A 12,903-nucleotide genomic window follows, 5' to 3' on the forward strand; every position below is an offset into this window, starting at 1 on the left:
TGTTATGGTTGAAGCTGAAGTATTCGTTGACAGGTAGGACATTGCAATGTATGATTTTATATACACTGCTCAAAAAAATAAAGGGAACACTTAAACAACACAATGTAACTCCAAGTCAATCAAACTGTCCACTTAGGTAACAACACCGATTGACAATCAATTTCACATGCTGTTGTGCAAATGGAATAGACAACAGATAGAAAGCATAGGCAGTTAGCAAGACATCCCCAATAAAGGAGTGGTTTTGCAGGTGGTGACCACAGACCACTTCTCATTTCCTATGCTTTCTGGCTGATGGTTTGGTCGCTTTTGAATGCTGGCGGTGCTTTCACTCTAGTGGTAGCATGAGATGGAGTCCACAACCCACACAAGTCGCTCAGGTAGTGCAGCTCATCCAGGATGGCATATCAATGCGAGCTGTGGCAAGAAGGTTTGTTGTGTCTATCAGTGTAGTGTCCAGAGCATGGAGGCACTACTAGGAGACAGGCCAGTACATCAGGAGACGTGGAGGAGGCCGTAGGAGGGCAACAACCCAACATCAGGACCGCTACCTCCGCCTTTGTGCAAGGAGGGACAGGAGAAGCACTGCCAGAGCCCTGCAAAATGACCTCCGGCGGGCCACAAATGTGAATGTGGCTGCTCAAACGGTCAGAAACAGACTCCATGAGGGTGGTATGAGGGCCCAACATCCACAGGTAGGGGTTGTGCTTACAGCCCAACACCGTGCAGGACGTTTGGCATTTGCCAGAGAACACCAAGTTTGGCAAATTCGCCACTGGTGCCCTGTGCTCTTCACAGATGAAAGCAGGTTCACACTGAGCACATGTGACAGGCGTGACAGGGTCTGGAGACGCTGTGGAGAACGTTCTGCTGCCTGCAACATCCTCCAGCATGACCGGTTTGGCAGTGGGTCAGTAATGGTGTGGCGTGGCATTTCTTTAGGAGGCCTCAAAGCCCTCCATGTGCTCGCCAGAGGGAGCCTGACTGCCATTAGGTACCGAAATGAGATCCTCAGACCCCTCGTGAGACCATATGCTGGTACGGTTGGCCCTGGGTTCCTCCTAATGCACGACAGTGCTAGACCTCATGTGGCTGGAGTATGTCAGCAGTTCCTGCAAGACGAAGGCATTGATGCTATGGACTGGCCTGCCCGTTCCCAAGACCTGAATCCAATTGAGCACATCTGGGGCATCATGTCTCGCTCCATCCACCAATGCCACGTTGCACCATAGACTGTCCAGGAGTTGGGGGATGCTTTAGTCCAGGTGTGGGAGGAGATCCCTCAGGAGACCATCCGCCACCTTATCAGGAGCCTGCCCAGGCATTGTAGGGAGGTCATACAGGCACGTGGAGGCCACACACACTACTGAGCCTCATTTTGACTTGTTTTAAGGACATTACATCAAATTGGCTCAGCCTGTAGTGTTTTTTATCACTTGAATTTTGAGTGTAACTCCAAATCCAGACCTCCATGGGTTGCTAAATTTGATTTCCATTGATAATTTTTGTGTGATTTTGTTGTCAGCACATTCAACTATGTAATGAACAAAGTATTTAATAAGAATATTTCATTCATTCAGATCTAGGATGTCTTATTTTTGTGTTCCCTTTATTTTTTTGAGCAGTGTACTAGACTTAGATTGGACCAGAGGCGGTGTAATTTTAGATTTTCTAGGTCTAGAATTTCAAGTCTGGTGGCATAAGGTCTTCTGCAAGGAGTCGAGGAGTGGAGAACTCTTCTTGTGAAATATTTCTGGACTTTCTCAAGTGTATTAATGTCAGTCTAAGTGCTTAATATTATTTAATATTAATTATAATTAAGATTAATTATAAATTAATATAAGTCTAAGTGCTATTGTTATAGGTATCAGATCGGCCTCGGTGGTCCTCCTTCTCGCTGCAAAAATCCCCCCCACCTTCCCCACCGAGCACGTGACCCCAAGATTTGGGATCAAAGGGACCCAAACAAGCCAGCGAGCTCTGCAGCCCCGGCGACTCAGGAGGACGGGCAAAACCGGCAAGGAGGGGGAGGAGGAGCAGGAGGAGGAGGGCGGGGCGTATGGAAATAAGCCGGCTGCCCCGACGGCCTTATGGGAGACGTAGTTCTGCCCCCGGGCGGCACCGAGACCCTCGGAGGGGGCGCGGACTACCGTTCCCGGAGCGTCCAGCGAGAGAGGCGGAGGCGGCATTTTGTTGTGCTCGCCCAGGATGCACGCGCAGGCGCACTGCGGCGGGTTGCGACAGAGGAGCCGCTTGAAGGTCTTTCTGCTTGGCTGCTTCCTCCGCCGCCGCCGCCGCCCGCCGCCGCCGCCGTGCTGGAGCGCAGCCGCTCGAGCAGGTAGGGGTGAGATGGGGGCTCGGCTGGCGCCCCGCGGTGAAGCCAGGGTCAGGGAAAGAGGGAGGGGTTCCTCAGTGAGGAGGGGGCGTCCCAAAGGTGTCTGGGTGGGGTGGTGGTGGAGGGGGCTGTGATCGAGAAAGGGGAGGTGGGGCTGCCTGGCAAGGAGGGGTGGGGGCGCTTCCACTGGTTTAACCCCACCCCACCCCGCTTTCCAAGGCGTTTGGACTCCAGAGCCCATCGTCCGCAGCCAAAGCTGCCTTTGTTGAAAGATAGGGAAGGAGGGAGGGTTGCTTAGGATGGGGAGGGGGCGGGGAGGGAGAGCCTCTGCTGGCCGTGGAGGTTTTCAGCTGCTTTTCCTCCCCAGCCCCATTTTCCCCTTGCAAAGAGCTGGGCAAGGAAGGAGTGGCCTGAATGGGAAAGTGGGGGCGCTTTGCCGCGGAGAAAACGAGGAGAAAAGGCCCGGCGAAAGGGCCCCGGGAAGCCCCCTGGGGCGGGTGGATGGTGCTGAAGAGAGAGGGGCTGGGACGCCGCCTTGAAAGGATGTAAACATCCCGTTCCCACCTCTTGCACGGCAGGCCTGATCGCAGCAGATATTTTCCATCTCTTTCTCTTTCCATCTCTCTTTCTCTCTCATCTCTCATCCATATCTAGCAATCATCTCTGTCTCTATAGTTGTCTATCTGCTTATATGTCTATCTGACTGCCTGTCTGTCCCTCTGTCTGTCTATGTCTATAATCTACTTACCTACCTATCTGGTAACTCCCCCCCCCCTTTCTAACTATATCATCTAACTCTCTCTGTGTCTCATCTATCTATCTTTCTATCTGTCTGTCTGTCTATCATCTACCTACCTACCTACCTATCTGGTACCCCCCCTCCCTCTCCCTCTATATCTATCATCTAACAATATCTCTCTCTTTCTCTCTCTCTCTCTCTCTCATCTAACTGGTAACTCCCCCACCCTCCCTCCCTTTCTAACTATCTCTATCATCTAACTCTCTCTGTGTGTGTCTCGTCTATCTGTCTGTCTGTCTGTCTGTCTATCTATCTATCTATCTATCTATCTATCTATCTATCTATCTATCTATCTATCTATCTATCTACCTGTCTATCTGTCTATGTCTATCATCTACCTAACTACCTATCTGGTATCCCCCCTCCCTTCCTCTTATCTCTCTCTCTCTAACTCTCTCTGTTTAACTATCACCTAACATACACACACACACACATACATATATATACATTATATATATATATATTTCTCTCTCTCTCTCTCTATATATATATATCTTTCTATATATATCTTTCTCTCTCTCTCTATCATCTAACTATATCTATCTCTATCACCTTCCTTCCCTCCTTCCTTCCTTCCCCTTCCCTCCTTCCCTCCCTCCCAATAGCATATTAAGAGGTACTTTGTTAGGGAGTGGGAGGAAAGGCCTGTCTGATTCCCTTTCCCTGGAAATGTGTGAAAATCTGCCAGAGGAATGCATAGTTAAAGTATGCCTGGAAGGAGATGAATATATATCTCTCTATATATCTAAAAACAAGGATGGAAGAGCGGAGTGACAGGTTGGAAAGCCCACCGCCCCCCCTGTCCTTGGTTTACTGGTTGTTTCTCTCCTTTGCTGCAAAAGCTGCCTGGAAACAGGTGAGCAATAGGTCACCTCTGCCTCCCTGGGCTACCTGTTCTCGTGCCAGGGATCCTGAAAGGATGCTTGGAGACAGGCATTGCTGGGTGCCATTTGCAAATGGGCCCTACAGAGGGTGCTGCAAACAAGGGAATGAAATGGAGCGGCAGGCAGGCAGGAGGTGCCTCATTGAGGCCTTTCTGCTTGAGATACCAAGCCATTATGTAAGATCTTTTTGCTTGATACCAAGCCATTATGTAAGGAAGGCATCTCGTGCCACCAGGGAGGGGAACGGAAGGAGACGTAAGCCCGTGTGGCGTGAAGAGTACAGGAGGACTTCATCAGATTGCCAGAGAAATGGTCTGTGGGTTATAGTAACTGGCCTCTTAACGATAATGGCTTTCCCTAAACTGTTTTAAAACAAGGGATTTCAAACATCCGCAAAGCTTTCTGTTATTTGCAGAAAGAGGAACCTGTCATCATGGTGACAGAATTTTTGCTGAATCATGCAGCCGGAGAGTAGTTTTCCCCTCCTTCTCTTGTAGTGAGGCACAAAGCACAAAAGGAAACCCAACAGAAGGTACAAGGCAGGGTGATTTAGCATGAAGAAAAGAGAGATAACGAACGATAAAAGTTGCACACGAGGGGAAAAGCAACTGGGACACTATGGGGCCCTTATTTTGACTTTAATGCTCTCTGTTTAGCTCTACACAATCCAGAGACAGACTGCATTTAACACAGTGAGCTCCCTGTGATTGTTTCTCTTAGAGAGATGGGTCTGAGGTGTTTGTAACTGGTTAATGATAAATATAATGGGGTTGATGGATAATTTATGTAAAGCTTTATCACTTAATGCAATAAGAATAAAGATAATGCAGCGGTGGTCAATTTTTGAACTGCACAGCAATTTTTTTTTTGACAATTCGGGCATTTATGGCTAACGTTAATCTTACCAGAGCCCCTTTTCCATTTTGCCTATTGAAAAATTCCAAGTAACTCAGTTGTATGGATAGTTAGGCGTAACAAAATTGCTCCTTCCAAAAATTTCAGTAATTGGGTACGTCTTACTATCCTCTAGTGAAGAGAAGGACTAGGGTTGAAATGATAGCAGTTTTCCAATATCTGAAGGGCTGCCACAAAGAAGAGGGAGGGTCAAACTATTTTTCAAAGCACCAGAAAGTAAGACAAGAAGCAATGGATGGAAATGAATCAAGGAGAGATCCAACCTAGAACTAAGGAGAAATTTCATGACAGTGAAAACAATGAACCAGTAGAAGGACCTGCCTCCGGGAATTTTGGGTCTTCCATTACTGGAGGGTTTCAAGAAGAAATTGGACAGCCATTTGTCTGGAATGATATAGGGTCTAATGCTTGAGAGCAGGGGGTTGGACTAGAAGACCTCCAAGGTTCCTTCTAACTATGTTATTCTGTTCTTTTTCTTCCCCCCCACCACCCCCACAAAGGCTGTAAACAGCTCCATCTTTAAAAACCCAATGACATTCTTTTTTCTAAACTTCATGGTCTTTCAGGACTACTTGCCTGAATCGATCACCAATTATCGTTGATCTCTGCATAGATTACTATTTGTAGAGGATTTACTGCATGCTACGTACTTTAAGGCTGTTGAGGAAAAGGAGGTGCCAGTAGCACAACTGAAGTTCCTTATGCAAAGTTAGGACTCAGAGCCTGTTTTTCCCCCCTGTTGGGATTATCTAGGGACACGGCTACTGGGATTCATCTGATATAACATCCCTTCCTGCCAGGGCTAGTGGAAGTACAGTAGGCAGACCATATTTGGGGATCGGGTTACAAAACTGTAATCCAACCCGGTTCAGGACATCTGCTTAAGAAGGAAGAGATAGAGAGCAGCTGAGACAGATGTTCTCACGTTTTATTTCTTGTTCTCTCTTGTTTTTTCCCCCAGAGTTTTCTGAGTGGCAAATATATTTGTTAACCCTGGCGTTTACCGAAAAAGATGAAAGATATCGATCTAGGAAAAGAGTACGTGATACCCAGTCCTGGGTATAGAAATATCAGGGAGAGAAATAGCCTGAATCAACGTGGAGGACAAGATGGGATCAAATTCCGACAAGAGAAATACAAGGTGAGTAGCAATGACTGCTTTTTAAATCGCATTTATTCATTAGCTCAAGGCAGCTGGGGATCATCCTTCATGTGACCCTCAAAACAGGAATAGGATGTGCTGAGGAAGAAGGAACAGCCCAAAGCCCTGAATGGAATGAGGATAAAAGCAGAATTCTTTGCTAGTCTTAACGCTACAACCACTAACCGCACTGTTCCTGACACCAGTACTTGACTGAATTGCATAATATAATTGATATAATTCTGTGTTGCATAAATAGCGCATGGCCTTTCGCTATAATTATAGAGCTTAATCAGCTTCATGCTTTAAATGCTAATCAGTGAAAAGGAGACTGTAGTTATCGAAGACTGATTGCTGTGGAAACATGTCCAGCAAGGATCTAAAATTCAGTTTGTTTTTTTTTACTTTGCATAGTTAAAAGTCTGTAGAGATTCTCAGTCATCCAGGTCAAGGTTGTTCCAAAGGGGCTTTTTCAGGAGGCAACTGGACTTGCTTGTTTTTTCTTTTGAAGACGTTTCGCTTCTCATCCAACACGCTTCTTTCAGCTCTGACAGGAATCCTGTCAGAGCTGAAGAAGCTCCTTGGGTGAGAAGCAAAATGAACTTTGCATAGTTAGTGACCGTATGTTAATGAAGCTACTGGCAAAGGTATTTCCTCCAGAATGTGGAAAAATTAAGGGAAGCAAAGAATCAAAGCACATGCTGAATACCCCTCCCTCTTCACACACAAATGCCCAATTCAGAGATTTAAAGAAAGATTTTGAGAAACTCCTCCCAAATGCCAAATAAGAATTAAAGGAATAATTTATCTTACTAGATTTTAGGATTAGGCCCAGGGTCCTCAAACTTGGGAACTATAAGACTTATGGACTTCAACTCCCAGAATTCCTCAGCCAGCATAGGATAGCTGGCTGAGGAATTCTGGGAATTGAAGTCCACAAGTCTGAAAGTTGCCAAGTTTGGAGACCTCTGGATTAGGCAATAGATAATATTTTACTACTAAATAGTACTATACTAAATCAATTAATCTAATATTTCCTGGGGAGTCCTCAGAAGTAAAGCAAATAGTAGTGAGACAAGTTAAAATGTTACAAATTGTGTGATTTTGATCATGCTACTGTGCAAATGCTGTAAAAAACTTTACATTCTTCTAACCAGCATACGGAAAATTATTTAAAAGAACTTCAGGGAATAGACAGAGAATTTCTGGAAATTATAGGGAATAAAGAGGAGTGAAAGGGGAGTGGTGTTTGCAGGAGACAATTAGTTCGTTTAATTAGGGTGAAGATTTGTTCATGACTCTCAGAGACTCTTTGCTAAGTATTTTCTTGTATACAGCATTGAGCTTGGAAGCTGTTGGCCTGGCAACTCTCCAAGCCTGATAAGGTCTGTGGTTGTAATTCACCCTTGAAAGCCTGTTTGCCAGGACTTTGCTGATGTGAATGATAGGAATTCACATTAGCCAAATAAAAAGGGGTTTTTTTCGGGACAAGGAGTCCGCTTCGTGATTTTATGAAGCCTAGGTCAGAACAGTTTCATTACCAAATTAGGTAACATCATCAGTGCTAGTAAGGCATGGGTTTTGTTAATAAAATGGGGAAGTTAATCAGAAAAGGTGCTAGTAGACTCCTGATTTTTTTGCTACTCCAAACATACTGTATAATTATAATTAAGGTTTATAAAAAAGGTCTTTCCACTTCCCTAGAAAATGATTCAGATACAAAAAGGGCCCCACTGTATTTAAGGAAGAAAGCTAACTCTGTTTTTTTCCTTTGCATTATCAATCCAGAGTAGATATATTCTCTCCAGATTACTCAGAAGCAGACCAATCACATGCACAGTTAAAATGTTACAAATTGTGTGATTTTGATCATGCTACTGTGCAAATGCTGTAAAAAACTTTACATTCTTCTAACCAGTATACGGAAAATTATTTAAAAGAACTTCAGGGAATAGACAGAAATTCTGGAAATTATAGGTTGGGTTACCTTTATTTCTGTTTTGGATAAGATGGTGGAAATTGCTTTGATAAAACATCAGTGAGCCGGTTTGGTGGGAAGTGGTTAGGGTATTGGTTAAGTAACCGAGAGGTTTTAAGTTCTAGATTTGCCTTAGGCATGAAAGCCGGTGAGGTGAATTTGGGCTACTCACCAGGAAATGGTGAGTTTTAGTCCCGCCTTAGTCATGAAAGCCATCTTGTTGACTTTAGACCAGTTTCCAGGAGACTGAGTTTTAGTCCTGCTTTTTCAAGAGGCAACTGGACTTTCTGGTTTTTCTTTGAAGGCGTTTCGCTTCTCATCCAAGTAGCTTTTTCAGCTCTTCAGATTTGGATGACTGAGAATCTCCATAGACCTGCTTTAGGTATCAAAGCTGACTGGGTGACTTTGAGCCAATCCACCTGTGAGGCTTGTTATAGAGAAAAAGAGGACTAAGGAGTATTACATATGTTCACCTTTAGTTACTTATAAAAAGTAAACAAAGATGGGACAAAAACTCTTAATAAACAGATAAAATTTCTGTTGCAATGCATATGAAGCAGTTCTTCCGGCCTGCTGCAGGATCTCTTCTAAAAGCAACATAAATATCACAGCCAGTGGAAAACCCGGTTTGCAAATTTGTCCCTCATCCCATTTTATCACCCAACCTTGACTTTGCAAATTTCATGACCTCAGCAAGCACATTAAACCTTTTACCCCCCGAAGGCTGCTTTTTATAGCATCCAGCTGGCTGGGGGAGAGAGAGAGAGAAAAATGGCAAGGACTCACATATTTATGTGAACGTTAGAGTCGGCCTCAGGAAACCGTTGCCCTAGGATAGGTAAATAAAAACCGGTGGATCCGGAGAAACTTTTAATGCTGCCTACGTAATTTCTGCCTCGCTGTTCTTTTTGAGTTCTTTGCCATGTCAGCAAATATGTGCAGAAGTGTGACCAGTATGGCTTTGTTTCTTAGAAGTTTCAAAGGACTTTTTAACCAAGTCCTTGAGCAAGGACTCGAAAGCAAAATTAGCAGTCACGGGGTAAAAGAAAAAACAAACATCTGAGCAATCTGTGCAGTATTTCATAACCATTTAATTTTTTTTTAAAAAATGATCAGAATATGGGAAATAACCTTTATTTAGAACAAAAGAGTTGAGGAGGGTGTACATTGTTCAGCTTGTTGATTAAGCTTTGGACAATCAGCTGGTTCTGTAATACCTAATTCTATAAAATTAGCCGCAGTGGGAAATTCAGAAGCATTTTTTTTTTGCTGGGGATAATAATGTCACAGGTAGTCCTTGACTTATGACCCAAAATTTATGTTGCTAAGTGAGAAATTAGTTCGGTGAGGCGTTTCTTGCCACGTTTGTTAAACGGGATCATGTGGCCCCAGTACCCTGCGACCGTCGTAAATATGAAGCAGTTGTGAAGACTCCGAATGTAAATCACGTGACCTGCAACGGTCATAAGCGTGCAAAATGGCCATAAGTCACTTTTGTCAGTGCTGTTATAGCTTTGAACGGACACTAAATGAACTGTTGTAAGTTGAGGGCTACCTTTATTGCTTTTTTTCCCTTTAATACTTGGCCATTGTGATTATTAGCATGTTGTAGCTAATACCCTACTATGAATGTGGAAATATTGCCACGTAATGAAGATCTGTGGGCCACAGTTCCAAATTCTTGGTAAGCCAGCCTTTAGTTTTTCCCCTTGTTGCTATTATTGTTGGACTTCCTAATAATTTGTGACCCAGCAGAAATTACTCCCAGCATGACAGGAAGTTAGAGTGGTTATAGCTGCTGTTTGCAGAGATAGCTGGTGATGTTGAGCTGCTTTGTAGCCCTTAAGCAGATACTACTGGCAAATTTTAGCATCCACCATAGCGTTGCTACAGGGAGGCAATCCTTGTTTTTAAGCCGCAAGGAGCTAAAATTAATTTTCATTGCATTCAGCTTGGCTTAAGTCCTAAACTGCCCTCATGATTACATTGCTCAGTGTATCTTGTTCATCCTGGCTGGCCCTCTGATTCTCAGAAGCCTGCTTCTCATTGCCAAGCTAGTTGCTGGTAAAATTTATGCAGAATTCAATCCCGAACTAAAACATTGCCCTGATATCAATCGCGGAGATGTGGTTGATGGAAGAGGCACGAGAGACTTTATCGTCTGCCGGTGTTGCCAGCCAGATGGCTTTGTCAAGACTGATTCTCACTTTCAGCTACATTAAGAGCCGCGGGGGCGCAGTGGTTAGAGTGTAGTACTGCAGGCTACTTCTGCTGCCTGCCAGCTGCCTGCAATTTGACAGTTTGAATCTCACCAGGCTCAAGGTTGACTCAGCCTTCCGTCCTTCCGAGGTGGGTAGAATGAGGACCCAAGATTATTGGGGGCAAGGGGCTGACTCTGTAAAACCGCTTAGAGAGGGCTGGAAAGCACTGTGAAGTGGTATATAAGTCTAAGTGCTATTGCTATGATCCTTTTTTCCTGCATCCGTACCTTGATAATAACAGGAAAGGCAGGTGGATGGAATGCCAGGGTAGGAGAACGGTATTCAAGCATCCGTCAGCACCTCAAAGACACACCAGATGTCCCGGCCTGGCTGTTTGTTTCCCCTAACAAAATGAAGAGGGGTGATCGGTGGACGTTTTGGACGGTGGGTGGCCCATAGGGAAAAGGGGGAATTAATTATGCATGCTTTTGTGCTGGAAACCTAGAGCTGGTTTTCCTCCTTCTGTGTTTATTTGGTGAAGTTTTATACTCTTGGTAAACCAATGTCTCAGGAGTTCCTTTTTTTCTGGATTTGCCAACTGGGTAGTTGGCAGACTTCATGGTAGAAGGCAAAGAGGTGGATGGTGCCCACCTGGCAATCGGGCAGCTTTGAACATGAGCTGCTGTGTTTGAGTGGCCAGGACGGCATAAGGAGAATACTCTTACCAGCCTACCATCTTCCCTTCACCTAATATTTTCCTTTCCTGAATTAGCTGGGACAGTCCAAGTCATGGTCAGTGAATTAACCCAGATTGCTTGTTCTTTGGCATTTTAGGGTACATGCTAAGGCAGTCCAATTAGGCTCTGCTTCTAATATCATGGTCTGTGTGATGCACAATAAGACCCCAGCTGTATTGGGTATAGGCCGCCCAAAATAGGTCCTAAAATCAGGTTGGTCATGAGTTATGGCCAAGATGAGTAAGCTCAGGTGGGATTCTACCAGTTCGCACCTATTCGCTAGAACCGGTTGTTAACATTCTAAGCAGCTCGTAGAACCGGTTCTTAGAAGAAATTACTGGGCTAATCCTGTAAGGAAGGCAGGAAGGAAACATTCTGGTGTTGCTTACAGAAACTGCCTCTCCGTTAATCCTTATGACATTCTTGGCAGGACTAAACTTCCTGTCTCAGGAACTTCCTTGGAGTTTTTTTTCCTCTTTTGCTGGCACTTTGCTTGTGTGGAGTGACCATTCAAAGTTACAATGGCACTGAAAAAAGTGACTTATGACCGTTTTTCACACGTATGACTGTTGCAGCATCCCCACAGTCACGAGAGGCCAGGCGAGATGGTGCCTCGATGTGAAAGATATTGAGTTGGCCACGCCCAGCTAATAACATGACCACCAAGCCACACCCACCCAGTCACATGACCACCAAGCCACACCCACCAACTAAGCCACGCCCACAGGACCGGTTAAAAAAATTGAATCCCACCCCTGAGTAAGCTCCATCACGGTCATAACTTAAGGACTACCTGTAGGTCTTGTAATAGAAGGAGCAGCAGCCTTACGTGCTAACCTGCATCTGGACAGGATACGGTGTTTCTTCTTGGTGTTCTAATTTCGAGCTCATCCTGCCTTTTCAGCACGTAGCAAGAAGGACTGTTCTGTAATAGAACTGCTTGCTAATGGGACAAGCAAAATCTCGCCCATGGTGGGAAAAGAATTATTTCTTTCAGAAGTGCTTTGTGGGCTCTATTATCTTTTTTTAAAATGCATGAATATAAAATGACACACCAATTTTCATGAAAGGGTATTAAAGTCAATTTTCAGCCATCTGTTTCTAACTAAATGTCTATGAGATTCTCAGTCATCTAGGTCCGTGTTGGCGAACCTAGGGCATGCGTGCCAGAAGCCACTTCTGCCGGCACGCGAGAGCTCAAGCCCCACTGCGCATGCGAGCGGGCCACCATCGCCCGACAGCTGATTATCGGGTATCTGGTGTGCATGCGCAGGGGGCAGGGGTGCGCGGGAGAGGCACGTGCATGCTCAGAGATGCGCGGCATGCAGATGGGTGGATTGCGTGCATGCACAGATGTATGGCGCCCGGGGGATCACACAGATGCACAGATGCATGGCGCACAGGGCATCACATGCAGAGATATGCGCCGTGCATGGGGGTGGAGTAGCACGAGGATCTGCAGGGGGCATGGGGGGCCCCAGCACGCATTGCCTTCTGGGTGCTGGCATGCGCAATTATCAGCACAGCAACCAAAAAAGGTTAACCACCACTGATCTAGGCCATGGTTTGTCCCAAAGGTATTTTTCCCCCCAAAAGGCAACTGGATTTTCTTCTTTTTCTTTTCTTTTCCTTCAAAAACCTTTCGCTTCTTATCCAAGAAACTGGATGAGCTCATCCAGAATTGAAGAAGTTTGTTAGATGAGAAGCAAAATGTTTTCAAAAGAAAAAAATAAAGGAGAAAGAAAGAAAGAAAGAAAGAAAGAAAGAAAGAAAGAAAGAAAGAAAGAAAGAAAGAAAGAAAGAAAGTAAGTGCATTTGCCTTTTGGAAAAAAAAGCACCTTTGGGACTCTTTCTAGCTCCTTAATGGGGATCTGGTTAAGGGGTACTAGTGGAAGTCATTTCCTTTGAAGAGT

The 12,903-nt window shown here is 44.9% G+C and overlaps 1 protein-coding gene across 2 annotated transcripts in view; it reads left to right on the forward strand.

Annotated features, from left to right (window-relative positions):
• Positions 1-2,209: 2,209 nt before the first annotated feature.
• ABCC5 (ATP binding cassette subfamily C member 5) overlaps positions 2,210-12,903 on the forward strand; it is a 62,838-nt gene continuing 52,144 nt past the window's right edge. For both annotated transcript variants that reach the window (XM_026721737.2, XM_026721739.2), the window contains exons 1-2: positions 2,210-2,338; positions 5,895-6,074. In XM_026721737.2, coding sequence (XP_026577522.1) covers positions 5,946-6,074 — 129 coding nt within the window. In that variant the 5' untranslated portion in view covers positions 2,210-2,338; positions 5,895-5,945. The remainder of the gene's footprint in view (positions 2,339-5,894; positions 6,075-12,903) is intronic.

Source organism: Pseudonaja textilis, chromosome 4 (assembly GCF_049901715.1).
Source record: "Pseudonaja textilis isolate UNSWEBS1 chromosome 4, rPseTex1.2, whole genome shotgun sequence".
Lineage (NCBI taxonomy): Eukaryota > Metazoa > Chordata > Lepidosauria > Squamata > Elapidae > Pseudonaja > Pseudonaja textilis.